The sequence below is a fragment of the Macaca nemestrina genome, chromosome 8 (assembly GCF_043159975.1).
Source record: "Macaca nemestrina isolate mMacNem1 chromosome 8, mMacNem.hap1, whole genome shotgun sequence".
NCBI classification, from domain to species: domain Eukaryota; kingdom Metazoa; phylum Chordata; class Mammalia; order Primates; family Cercopithecidae; genus Macaca; species Macaca nemestrina.
Genome location: NC_092132.1, coordinates 153,488,303 through 153,501,852, shown reverse-complemented (window position 1 = coordinate 153,501,852; position 13,550 = coordinate 153,488,303). Strand labels below are relative to the sequence as shown.

General features: G+C 49.7%; 2 protein-coding genes across 5 annotated transcripts in view; both read left to right on the top strand.

The window, feature by feature from the left end:
- Positions 1-13,550, top strand: part of LOC105491902 (DLG associated protein 2) — a 921,137-nt gene that overhangs the window by 672 nt on the left and 906,915 nt on the right. The window contains exon 1 of one of the 4 annotated variants that reach the window (XM_071068681.1): positions 1,199-1,261. The exons of the other annotated variants lie outside the window; for them this stretch is intronic. The gene's annotated coding sequence lies outside the window, so the exon portion shown is untranslated. Of the gene's footprint in view, positions 1-1,198; positions 1,262-13,550 lie in introns of those variants that run through there. 4 annotated transcript variants of the gene reach the window in all.
- On the top strand, positions 128-2,075 carry LOC105491899 (uncharacterized). The gene has a single exon (XM_011758610.3). The coding sequence runs from the start codon at positions 620-622 to the stop codon at positions 1,061-1,063; it is 444 nt and encodes a 147-aa protein (XP_011756912.2). The 5' UTR covers positions 128-619; the 3' UTR covers positions 1,064-2,075.

The window sequence follows — 13,550 nt, the reverse complement described above, 5'->3', positions numbered from 1 at the left end:
AATGAAGGGTGTCAGGCTGGGCTGCGCGCGCGGGGGCTCGCGGGGGCGGGGGCGGCCAGGAGCGGCCCCTTGTGCCGGGCGGCCGCGGCTGCCGAGACCAGGCGGGGTGGAGGGTGCGCGCAGCGAGGGGGTGGCCGCCGCCCGGCTCTCCAAGTGCGAGCGAGGAGCACGGGGGCTTTTTTAGGGGTGGTTGCTAAGCGAGGCGCTACCCAGCGCAGGGTTTTGTAACTAAGCCTCCCCCGGCAGCGGCTGTTGCTGTTCTCCGGCTCCTTCGCTAACGATTGCAGGAGAAATAATGAGGATGTAATTATTACAGCTCTGCGCGGAGGGCTGGGAGGCGGCGGGCGCCGGCTCCTCTGCCTGCGCGCCCAGGTGGGGCTGGGCTGGGCTGGGCTGGGCTGGACTGGACTGGACACCTCTCCCCGCCCGGCCCTCCCTCCGCGCGCGGCGTGTGTGGTGCCGGAGGCTTCGGAGCAGGCTGGACCTGGGAACCCGGGGAGGGGCCTCGAGGAAAGATAGTTGGGCGAGGTGGGCGCCGGCGAGAAGGCGGAGCCCCGGGACAGCGGAGGTTCTCAGGTGCAGAGCGGGCGCGGGGGCGAGGGCGCGCGGCGGGTCTGCGATGCGTGTCGGAAACTCGCGGCCCGGGGTCCGGGCCCTACGCGCTTGGAGCCCGGGTCCTTCCCGCCCCTGCGCGACGCCGCCGCCGCCGCTGGTGAATGGCGATCCCGGCCACGGCTTGGAATTGGGAATTCGTGACTTATCGGCGGCGCCGGTCTTGTATCGATTAAAGATAAAGCGATCAGCAGTGAATTTATCCTTCGTGTGGATGAACTCGGCCAGCCTGGGCTGTGGGGGGTTTGGGAGCTGGAAATATCCTCCAAAGCGCCGCCGCTTCTCCCATTATCCCGGACTCGAGGCTGGAGGCAGCTCCGGTGACGCGAAGGCGAGGACCCCCGGCGGGGTCGGGCCGGGGGCGCCCCGGACAGAGACCCGGTCCCAGCGCCTGGCGGAGCCCAGTGATCCGCGCTGTCAGGAGGACTCTTATCAACAGCCGGTGAATTAATTGTGTTTGCAGTTGGGAAATAACCCAGCACCTCGGCGTAGCCCGAGGAAGTCCGGGAGGCTCTCCAAGGACCCTTCCCCCAGGTCGCGAGGCTGCGCTAAACCCCGGCCCCAGCGCACCTTGGAAAGCACATTTTGGCCTGAGATGAACGCACCTTACACCATTTTCATTTTACTTCCTTCCTTTTCTCTGAGAAAGGTAATAGATAACCAAGGCCAAAAATGGCGAAATGATGAAAAAATGGTAATTCTTGGCCGGTCAAGTTGTTACTCTGGGTTTAAAAAAATGTCATTAATCAGGATTTTCCAGTAGCCAAATTGTCTTGTGCCGGCAGCTGGGTGACTCACAGATTTGGCTCCAATAGTAATTGTAGAGTGTGCGTACCATTTCCTTCTGGATGGTGTGACTTTTTCATTGCTTGGAAGAGAACACATTAGAATATTTTATCCCCTACATCTGGCAGCACGGGGAGCAGGCTGTAGGCAATATTCTGTCCAAGCACAATCTGGGCGGGGAGGACGCAGAGGGACAGAGGTGACCCAGAGCCGGCCCTGTCCTGGGTTCTCTCTTGGGTCACCCGAGGCATCTTCACCGCGGCAGCTCAGGGGCGTGGGATCTGCTCTCAGTGATGACCTGGGGCGCGTCCTGCCTCTGTGCGCCATTCCTGCCCCTTCGCTGTCACTCCTTGGTGATCGCCCCTGTTCTTGGGTAAAAGCGGAGAGGTATGGAACGGCTTCCTCTGTTGAGCTACCACGTCAAATCTGTATGTTGTATTTTCAGGTTAAAGGATAAACGTTGTAAGCAAAATGAGTACTATGTCAAATAATTCAAAGGAATGAAGTAATTAAAAGTAAAGTTTTCTCAACACAGAGATGTTTCCTCACATAAGCATTCTAAGTCAACTTTTCATAGTATTCAATGTGTATTTGTTATCCTTCGAAAGAACTTTGCACTTACGATAGTCCAAAGTGGTACAGCTTAAGACAGAAATAAACATGTATTTATTTACCAACTTTTTGTATGCCTTTTGTTACTTGTGATTTAAATGGGTTAGTTCGATTTTTATTTTTATAGAATTCAGATCACATTACATTATTTCTCCCCAGTGACGTACATGCCCTTCTGTGGCAATCTATTGCTTCTCTTATTTTTGTCTACTTATTTCAGTTTTGAAATTGGTAGAAATTCCAAATTAAATATAAAAGCAAAAATAGGCTTCATGGAATGTAAATTACATTGGATTCTATGTACCCAGAACTCAACTAATTCTGAAACTAAAGTGCTCTAATATCTTTTTAAGGGTGAGAGGATTTTGTTTTGTTTTGTTTTGAAGACATTATCTTCCATAATGTCAAAATTGAAGGAATGCTATAAATTTTTTTATTATATAGCCGTATTTGAGGAAAAGCTTCATGACTCCTCAGTTATCCAAGGAACTGAATGATATATACTTTGATTATAGATTTTAAAATGAAGTTAATTAAATATTCTATTTATTGACCCTCAGGACAGATGCTCCATGGTCATTCATTGGATATAATAAAAATAGCTATGATTCATCATTTTGGCCAGATGGGAGTCATATTTAGAGCATTGCCAGCATGTTGGTTATAAAAGAATTATAGGCTGCCATACAGGAAGTTAGTGGGCTCACTTTCTATGCAGTTGAAAATTATTCTTAATTAACCGTAGTTTTACCAAGTAGTTTTCATCATACCAGGCTTCCTAGTACCACCAACTTTTTAAATATGTTTTGTTGTTTCCTAGGTACCTGTGTGTACAAAAACTGAGCATGGTGATTTCATGTGTGTTCATGACAAAAGACTTTAATTTTTAGGGAAGGTGAGCAGATGGGCTTTGGCGTTGACCAGGCATGGGGTCGTAGGGTGTGCAAACTCCAGTTTAAATCCTGCATCTGCTGGTAGCCACCTTTCCCCTCCAGGGCTTAATAGCAGAAACAAATTAATCTCCTCAGCAAAGGCAGTAGAAGCTCATCTGTAAACCTCTGTTTTTCTTTTTTCATGTCATTCTTCTGTGCACTGACTTCATCTGCCTATGAAAATCTTCTCCCAATCCTCAGGTCATGGGCCTTGCTCTTAATCTCAGCTCCAGGAGAGGTGCCTGGCTGTTCTGGCATCCCGGTGATGGGTGTCCGCCGCAGCTGCTCTAAGGCGTGCACCTCTCCTGACTTGCTGGCAGTGTCTGCATGTGGGATGTTAGTTGCCTTAGTTCTGGAACTGTCCTGTCTGTATTTGTTGGTGGGTCTTCAGGAGTTGAGCTTTCCAGACCCGTTACTGCAGACTCTGGTGTATTCGCAGTTCAGCGTAGGCTTGCCTTTCCAGGCAGCAGAAAGCTCCCCTTGGAGAACACCTGCCCCCTCATGGGGTTGGCTTGGTGGACCCCTCTTCCCAGCAGAGGTGGCCCCTGACTGGTTGGAGCCCTAGCTCCCTCTCAAGAGCACCTGGATCAGTGAAGAGCGGGAACTTTCTAGGAAGGGAAAGCTTTAGGAAAAACAGCGGGAAAGGTGTAAGGCCTGGAGCTGTGGCATCAGTGCACAGTCTTGTGGGGATGGCCTGTCTGGAAAGGACACCATCATCTGTCTGTGGAGAAGGGCGGCCGTTATGTAGAGAGCTTGGTCCTGAGGACGCTGTTGGAAGCTGTGAACTAAGTTATGCCTGAACCATCATTACCCCGTGATTTTCAGTTACATAAACCAGGATATTCTTGCTTTGAATTGACTTTTCTGTCCCTGACAAGCAAGTGGGATGTTTGGGTTTTTAGTTTCTCCAAACATTTCCATGTTAAAGCTCTTGTTGCAAGGAAAGGCTTGTTCATCTTCAGGTACTGTTTTTTATATGGTACATTGTGTGTATCGGCAGGAAAAGAAGAAAAAAATTTAAATAAACCATTTTAAACAATGAATAAACATTTGGAACCAGCCCATCTGTAAACTTGTGTTAAAAATTTTCAAAGTAACCTGCGAATCTGACTGATCATTGTCTTTAAAATGTTTCACACTCTGCACAAAAGAAGAAAAATGGAAATGATCCCCAAGGGTCCACAGAGTATGTATTTTAAGTTAGGCTGTATTTAAAAATATCCTCCTGTGTGTAATGAATGTTTGTCCTGTGATTTTTGCACAGCGTTGCAAGTGGCTTTCTAGAGACAAGGTATCCCTCTGTCATCCAGGCGGGAGTTCTGTGGCATGGTTGTAGCTAACTGCAGTCTTGACCTCCTGGGCACAAGTGATCCTCCCACCTCAGCCTCTCTAGTAGTTGGTGTATGCCACCACACCCAACTAATTTTTACTTTTTTTTTTGTAGAGAAGGAAGTCTTGCAGTGTTGTCCAGGCTGGTCTTGGATTCCTGGCCTTAAGGAATCCTCCTGCCCTGACCTCCCCAAGTGCCGGGATTAAAGGAGTGAGTCACTTTTCCCGGCTGCATTTGGCCCTTTATTGGACCTCACCATATTTTAGTTTTCTCATCACTAAGAGTGGGGCTAATGCAATATTAACTTATAGGGTGTAGGAGGATTAAATGAATTGATGACTGTAAAGTGATAAGAATGGTGCACGTAGTAAATGCTGGATTAGTCTTGACTATTTTTATCATGAAAAAATATAATTGAGGCCTACTTTGAGCCAATCCACAATGGAAATTAGCAAGCCACTCTTTGATTTCTCCCAAAACTCTTTTACTTATTATTTCTGGTCTTGTTTTATTTTTTTGTATCTCTCTTGCCACTTTCCAAAAAGTTTTTGACTGAACTTAACCACAAAAGGACAAGGGCAAAAAAGTTAATTAGAAAATAGAAGTAGAAAATTAGAGGAAACAAACGTGATAACCATGAGGATGGATGTAATTCTTCAGCATCACATTTGACACTGAGCTTCTAGGGAGTCAAGTCAACAAAAACCCAAAACCACAAAGCCATGTTCGACCTCACTTGATCATGCTATCAGGGTGGACATTGGATACTCATTTTTTGGTGAAGATGAATTTTCTCTGGCACTAACTTGTAAGAGATGTTCTGAGGGTAGATCTTATATTCAGGGGCTGGGGTTGTATAACATATAACAGTTACAAATACAGAATTTTTTTTTTTTTTTTTTTTTTTTTTTTTTTTTTTTGAGACGGAGTCTGGCTCTGTCGCCCAGGCTGGAGTGCAGTGGCCCGATCTCAGCTCACTGCAAGCTCCACCTCCCGGGTTTATGCCATTCTCCTGCCTCAGCCTCCTGAGTAACTGGGACTACAGGTGCCCGCCACCTCGCCCAGCTAGTTTTTTTGTGTTTTTTTAGTAGAGACGGGGTTTTACCGTGTTCACCAGGATGATCTCGATCTCCTGACCTCGTGATCGCCTATCTCGGCCTCCCAGAGTGCTGGGATTACAGGCTTGAGCCACCGCGCCCGGCCACAGAAGTATTTTTTAATGATTGTGTCTTGATTTGGTTTCTTTGAAATAAACCAGAAAAACTCACATGCACAGCCTACACTCAGCACTGATGATCTCTTCTTGGTATTTATTTACTTATTTATTTAGAGATGGTCTCACTCCTATCTATCAGGTTGGAGTGGCATAATCACAGCTCACTGCAGCCTCGACCTCCTGGGCTCAAGCGATCCTCCCACCTTAGCCTCCCAAGTAGCTGGGACTACAGTCATGCACCACCACACCCAGCTAATTTTTTGTATTTTTAGTAGAGATGGTGTTTCACCATGTTGCTCAGGCTAGACTCTGACTCCTGTGCTCTAGCCATCAGCCTACCTCAGCCTCCCAAAATGTTGCAATTATGGGCGTGAGCCACTGCACCAGGCCTTTTGCTGGTATTTGCATGTGATTTCCATGGCCAGGTCTTCGTGTCTGCATCACTCACTAAGCTACTGTGGTTTAGGGCTGAAGACACGTGGATTCACGTTGTGTGTCCTGCAGACAACAGCAATTTCTCAAGTTTCGTGTGCCTTCACATTTCATCTGAGTCTTTGCATGTAGATGCCCAGAACCCTGTTTTAGCTGAAGGTAAGTGTTGTTCTGGTGGCCGTGGCAGTCTGTGGATGGAGCCGTCATAATGGTTCTCTCAGACCCGTTGCCACTTCCCTCTTCTCTCCCTTGTCTTGCGCTTTGGGAAGAAGTGCTCGTTCGCTCAGCAAGCTTAGAGGCAGCATCTCCTCTCCGCACATCCTCCCTGACCCACGAGATTGGGTTGGGCAGGTTTCTCTGTACTCTGACTGTTAGGGTAACGCCTCTCACCACCTTATAATTCCCACTTTCCTTGTCTTTGATGTTTTGGAATAGCCACTCTGTGAGAAGGGTCTTGATCACCCTTGAACCCTGGCCCCCGGTCTCATCTAGTGATCTGAATGGGTGAAGGTGCAGCAGAGGGCTGATGCCTCCTCGAGGTACAGATTCCCCAGCCCGACCTACGTCCCTGCCTCTTCTCCGGCCACGTCACCCTCCCGGGGTGCTGGCTGTCTGCTCCCCATGGTCACTCTCTGTTCCCTGCCTGGGCTGTGCCCCAGCAAGACTCTGGCTTCACCCACACTTGACAGTGCTTTTCATTCTGCCTTTTCCTCATGTCTTTTCTCTCGAACCTAGTTGGAGTGCTGCTTCCCCGGCCCCAATGCCCGAGTGAGGTCAAGCTCCCAGCCTCCGAATTCCTCGCTGGGGCTGGGTCCCAGCCTCCACCTCCCCCAGTCTGTCCACATGCTGTCCTCAGTGCAGCAGAGATGGCAGGAAGGGGTGGCCCAGGCCATCTCTACACCTACTGCAGGGTTTTAGGCCATGTCACTGGATAAACAGTTGCATGACCTCGTAAATATACACAGTTGACGCCTCGTTATGCCGCCGTCCCTTCTCCACGTTTCAGCCGCTGCTTCCGAGTTGCGGGTGCTAGAGACAAGCACAGCAGCAGGTTCTTTGCCTTTTTTCTTGGTCTTTAATATGAAACCTTTAGCTCTTTAAAAATAATTTCCATTGTGTAACATTCTTCATAATATTTTGACATTCTGAACAAACTTCCAAACATCTGTTTTCTGACTATCTTTACTATATATAATTTAGAAATTTGCGTAAACAATTGAGAGTTGTAGTTTCAACCTTTTGTTGTGGCCATTTTAGAATGTAACACTACTGGGCCCGAAACAAAATGTTCTAGGTTGTCCCTATAATTAGATTCAAAGTTTTATTTTTGTTGGTGAAACCTGAATTCTGTAGTTCTTTAAAGCAACCAAACAGTATTTCTCAGTCTTCAATTTTTCCTGCTACTTGCTTTTCTAATGATATTTTCTTAAGAGTCACAGCACTCAATTAAAAAAAACTCTTCTTTGCATGTAACTATCCCAGCAATTTCACTTCTGGAAACTTTTTCTAAGGAAATAATCATGAATTTACAGCAAGTTAGGTAAGTGGATGTCCCCTCCAGTTGTGTTTCGTAGTATAATACTGGAAAACAGCAGTAACAAGATTGGGTAAATTCATGGTGACACAGCAATGTTATAAAAAATACACATCCACAAAAAGATGGAAGTTAAGTACTTAATTCTATAAGAAGGTGTTCATACCATATTAAGTAAAGAGAACGGATTATAAGACAGTGTGAATATGTTCATCCATTTCCCTAAAGCCACTGAGTTTGGAGCATAAAGACCAGACTGGAAGGATACCGACTCCAGAATGTGGAACCCTAGAAGCCCGATCACATCTCCATCTGCCTCAGCTCCAGGCCACCTGCTTATGGGGGTCCACACCACCCCTCACAGCCCGCCCAGGCCAGCCAAGTTCATCCCCTCAACACTCTGCCCCCATCACCCAGGCCTCCTTGCTGGTGCCTGAACTTCAGTGATTGTCCTGGTTCGGGGCCTGTATGCCCTGCAGGAAGGATGGGGCGTATCTCTCCTTCCTCCAAGCCTTCCCACATGTAGGGCTTCTCAGAGAGGCCAGGCGAAAGTGGGTGCCATCCCTCTGGTGCTTCCGGCTCCCTTGCCTTCTCATGCCCCATGCAACTTATTTATTTTTGATGTTTTCTGATCATATCTGGCATCTGTTGAGTGCTTGCTGTGTGCCTGGCACTGCTGGGCGAGTTACTCACATTAACTCATGTAATTCTCATGCCAGCCCTGTGAGGTCAGTGCTGGCGTTGTCTGAAAGCTGCGGATGAGGAAACTGGGGTACAGGGGTCAGATGGCGCATCGGATCCCGTGTGAGGTCACACAGAGCCGCAGGCCACATTGGCAGGGGGGGCTCCAGAGCTGGGGACGCAGCTGCCACCGTCCAGTGCCACGGGCTGGGAGAGATCTGTGGGATAGAGGGCCACCCACTGTGGTCATGGCAGTGTCCCCCATGCCTGACACCTTGCTGGGCATGAGCCCCTCATTTGCTGAATGAATGTGGATCAGAATGCCAGCTGCACACCTGCAGGTGCTGAGGTGGACAGTGGTTCTGATTTTCTGGGTTTTATTGTTTTGTTTTGTTTTTGTTTTTTTGCTGTATCAGAATACTTTTGGCTGCATATAATAGAAAGTCCCACACAAAACAACTGAAACTGAGGATTTGTGAGTTCTTACCACAGAGCACCACAGCATGTCATCCTCAGCAACCAGGTTCCCGCTGCCTGCTCTGTGGCCTTCAGCATCCCGGCGTAGCCCCTGCTGGCTGCGGACACTGGCCCTACAGGCATGATGGGGGACGGTGCCCCTGTTGGTGACGTCAGCCCTGCAGGTGTGATGGGGGACACCTTTGCAGTAAGGAAACCTTACTGTGAGTTCTCCAGAAGACCTCCCCTCACATCTCATCATGTCCAAGCCAGTGGCTGGGAAGGGCAGTGGGGCCCTTGTGCTGGGCCTGGGGTGGTCACACTCGCCCTCCCGGGCTGAGCTGTCCTGGTTCTCCGGGGACCGGGGAGAGCGACACAGGAAAGCCGGCCTGTCCTAGAGACCAGGAGGCTCTAGAGGGTGAGGGGCTGCCTGGCACTGCCCCGCCTCTGACTGCTCTTCTGAGTGTGTACACTACCCACAGTGCATCATACTTCTGAGTCTTACGGGACTTCTCTATGTTTTCGTTCAATAAAAAGACTGCAAGATATCATAAAGCAGACAGGGAAGGAGAAACCTCCTCTGAAAGCCATCGAGCCATAGTGACAAGTGCACCATTTACTGTGCCCCGCGCCAGTCACGTGATGGACTTCACCGCCAGGCCTTGCTTAGGCATCTTTGGTCCCGAGTTCCAGAAACGAGCTGTGACTGACGAAAAGCAAGGCGGAGAGACCAGGAGGACAGGCCATGTTCCAGCCTAGGGGAACGCGGAGGACACAGGCAGCCGGAGGGTGAGCTTTGAGGTGGGATGGGGTGCAGGGCAGGGGTGGGGGCTCTGCAGCAGTATGCGGGGGGGCTCCATGACGGGATGGGCAGGCTCTGTGGCAGGATCGGGTCGCGGGCTCCAGGATGGGGCAAGGTGGGGGCCTCCGTGGTGGGACAGTGGGCTCTGCGGTGGGATGAGTGGGTCTGTGGTGGGATGGCGGGGAGCTCTGTGGCAGGCTCTGTGGTGGAACGAATGTGTCTGTGGCAGGATGGGCCGGCCTCTGTGGTGGGATGGGTGGGCTCTGTGGTGGACTCTTTGGGGGGCTCCGTGGGGGGATGGGTGGACTCTGGTGCTTTCTGTCTCTGCCTCGCTCCTCTAAGACTGAGGTCCACAGAGCCAGCTCAGCGCGGCTGCATGCTCCACGTAGCCGCAGGGGTGCATGACCCCTGGGTGGGGACAGAGTGGTCCCCGTGGGTGTCGGTGGGTCAGCATATCCCATGCTGTGACCCGAGGAGGAAGCCCTTACCTGGCGTTAGTTTTCTCCCAGAAAAGCACTAGAGTCCAAACCATAGAGGAGCCGCGAGATAGAATATCTCGTATCATTTACCACTCACTTTAGCTTTTTAAAAAGTGCTTACGCATATTGGGTGACATCCAGCCCCGCAGTGCTGTGAATCTGCGAACAGCCTCACTGAGGAGTGCGTGGCGGCACACTGGTGTTCGGCACTGCCCATCAGCACCTGCCCGTTCCTTAGAGCCCTCCTCTGTGGTGGGCCGGGACACGCTCAGAAAGCAGCCAGTGGCTTCCCAGTGGACAAGGACAGGTGAAACCCCGGGGTTACTGCTTTGTCGTGTGTCATGGAGACCTTTCCTTGGCTACCAGATCTTTGCTTTCTGACAACTTTTACTATATTTGTTATAGCTCTTGAGATTCTTCTCACCTACAATTCATTTTGCTCTCTCTGTATCTGAGGGTATCATGGGAGGCGAGTTAGGCTACTTTTGTACATTTTCTTTTCTTTTTTCTTTATTTGAGACAGGGCCTTGCTTGTTGCCCAGGCCGGAATGCAGTGGCATCATCATAGCTCACTGCCGCCTTGACTTCCTGGGCTCAAGTGATTTTCCTGCCTCAGCCCCTGAGGGACTACAGGTGCATGCCACCATGCCCAGCTAACTTTTTATATTTTCAGTAAAGCTGGGGTTTGGCTATATTGCCCAGTCTGGTCTCAAACTCCTGGGTTCAAGCAATCCTCTTGCCTTGGCCTCCCAAAGTGCTGGGATTACAAGTGTCAGCCATTGCACCTGGCCTTCTTTTCTTTTATTTCTGGTCATTTTATCTGCTAAGTATTTAGGAGCTAATGAATATATTACAAGTCAGCAATAATTCCATGACCTAGAAATGATTATAGTTTATTGGTGTGTTTCTTTCCAGCCTTCTTCTAATTATTTTAAAAATCAGAATTGGAAACTACCTTGTTTTTTTTCACTTTATATTCTTTTCTAAGAATTTGCCCATATATTCAAAACATCCTTTTATAATTTAATTTTAATCGATGTGTAACGTTCCTGTATGGAATGTGATTGAAACTTTCCCCTATTGTTTGACATTTAAGTTACTTACAAAAATGTTTGGCCATTGTTCTGTGGTTAATGTATTTTTTTGAATATTTTCTGAAAATGTAGATCTTTCTTTTCTCCAGTCAATTCCTAGGAACAGAATTATTGATTAATGGGTGTGTTTAGTTTCCTAGGGGCTGCCATAGCAAGTTACCACAGATCGGGTGCCCGAAACGGCAGAGTGCAGTCTGGGTGCTGGAGGCTGGAAGCCTGGAGCCCAGGCATCCTGGGACCTGCTCCCTCCAGAGGCATGGGCGGTCCCTCCTCTCCTGGCTTCTGATGCTCCAGGCATCCTGGCTTGTGGCCTCATCACTTCAGCCTGCTTCTCTGTCTCCACGTGGCCTCCTCTTCTCCGGTGTCTCCCCTTCCATCCATTGCAGATCTACCCCGCAGGACACATGTGAGGGCGGTCAGGGCCCCCTCAGAAAGCCCAGGGTTATCCCCTCACCAAAGAGCCTTAGTTCGTCAGCTCCGCAAAGCCCTTCTTCCAAACAAACTCACATTCCTGGGTTGAAGGGCTTTTCCTGGGTCTCCCGAGGGCCGGTTAGGCTGGCTGCACGAGCGAACGATACCGAGTCTGGAGGCCGTTGCCAGAGCTCTCTCTAGACTTGCGTGTCCACCGTGGCACTGCACGTGGGCACTGGCCGTGCCGCGTCCTTGCCACATGAGGGGAGGTCAAGGCGACTGTGTGGACTGGGCTCAGGGAGGACATCAGAGGAAAAGTAACAAAAGAAACCAAAATAAAAAGGAATGAAGAAATGGATCGATAGATCTGACGAAAACATTTTGAATCTTTTCTATGTCTACAGGAATAAAATCAAGTGCACTTAGAAACAGTTTAATATGCTAAATATGAGAGTTTTCCTGAGTACATAAAAATGGACAAAAAATATAAACAAAATTAATAAAGAAGCCAATATTTCAGTTAATAAGCATTTGAAAATGGCCAGAATTGCCAATGAATGGTAACACAAAACATGACTTTTAAAAACTACAAGTGAGCTATTATTTTACAGTTAATTAACGGCCATACATTTTGATGTCTGACTTCCGGGACACCTGGCCCATGTCCCTGTCTGTGCCTCCGCCCTTCCCCGCGCGGGTCCGTCTACTGCGCGGCCCCACAGCTCGTCGTCTGCAGCATTTCGGGCTGATGGGAGAACAGTGTGTCCTGTCTTTATAATGAGATGTATATTCCCTATTTCAAAAGGCCTAATGGGATAGCATTTTTTAAAAAGAATTCAAACTGACTAAATTTAGTTTCTGAAAAATGTCCAGTCCAAAAATAGACCTATTCCGAAATATTCGTCACTGGGACCCTGCTCGTTTTGTCTGAGCAGGTGAGTTGGCCGAGTTGTGGACGGTTGGAAGTTTCTTTCTCCATCAGCAAACAGGTGTCCGTAGGCACGCCGATGTGAGGCCACCCTCCCCTGGAAAGGAGCGTTTTCCTGGCGCTTGGCTGTTGCAGGTTTCTGACAGTCACTCGGGAAGTGTTGCCCTCTGTCCCTCTCACTCGGCCGTCTCGTGACTCTGTGACCAGGCCTCATATTTTTCTCCCCTGACACATTACAGAAGTTGAATAGTGAGGTTAGAAAAACCTCTCTATGAGTTTCCTGTCTCTTTCTGGTCCTCATAGAAAGTTCATCTGACACTTTTTTCAAGCCCATTTTTTCTCCTTAAAGAAGTGGTCAGTTGCTGCTGGCTTAGAAAAGGGTCTCCCTCCAGGGCTCTGCTGTGGCCCGGTTCTTCCCTGGCATTCACTCACCCAGTTTTCATCTCGCTTGCTGCTTGGAGGTGAGAGTGCTGGGTTGCCTGTGCCACTTTCTCCCTTCCCTGAGCTGAAATCATTGGTCTGTCACTTTTTCCTCACTGTGAGGTCAGTGTGGGCTGAATCGTTCTGTCCAGTTGTCCTGCCATGAAGCAGAGAGGGAGAGGAGAGACTCAGGATAATCCCCAGGCTGCCAGCTACCACCAGCAGGTGCAGAAGGCAAGGTGCACGTTGCTCTACGCTCATGCCTCGCCTTCCTCCAGCCTAGTGTGTCCGGGCTGGTCTCACACCCATCGATTAAAGGGCAGGTGAGGCCTGGTCTTGCCCTCCGGAGGTCCACAGTCAGGCAAGAAGCACAGATGTGCCAGTCTTGGTCGCACCACCAGGCAGAGGTGCAGCCGTGCTGAGCCAGATGCCGCTGCTGATGGCAGGGCCCGGTCAGCACCAGCCGCCTGTGCTCCGTGTGGGGTCAGAAGGAGGGGATGGGGCAGGAGGTTCTCCAGACGGCTCTGTCCTTGCTGAGCACCGTGGGGGCTGCTCAGAAGATGAAGGCTTAAATTCCCTCCTGAAATTTATAAATGGGAAGATGCCATGGCGGCCGGGAGGCACTGGAGAGAGGCAGCCTGGAGGTGCAGGCCGCGCCTGTGAGGGGTGCTTGTGACTGGATGCTGTACTTTCAAGGTGGGTAGGGGAGGCCCTCATGGTGCTGTTGCCTGGGTCCGGGGCACTGCACATCCAGCTCAGAGCCTCCCACTCCTGCCCCTCCAAGAAGGCGAGCTCCGGGTCCTCAGAGCAGCCTTCTGTAGCGAC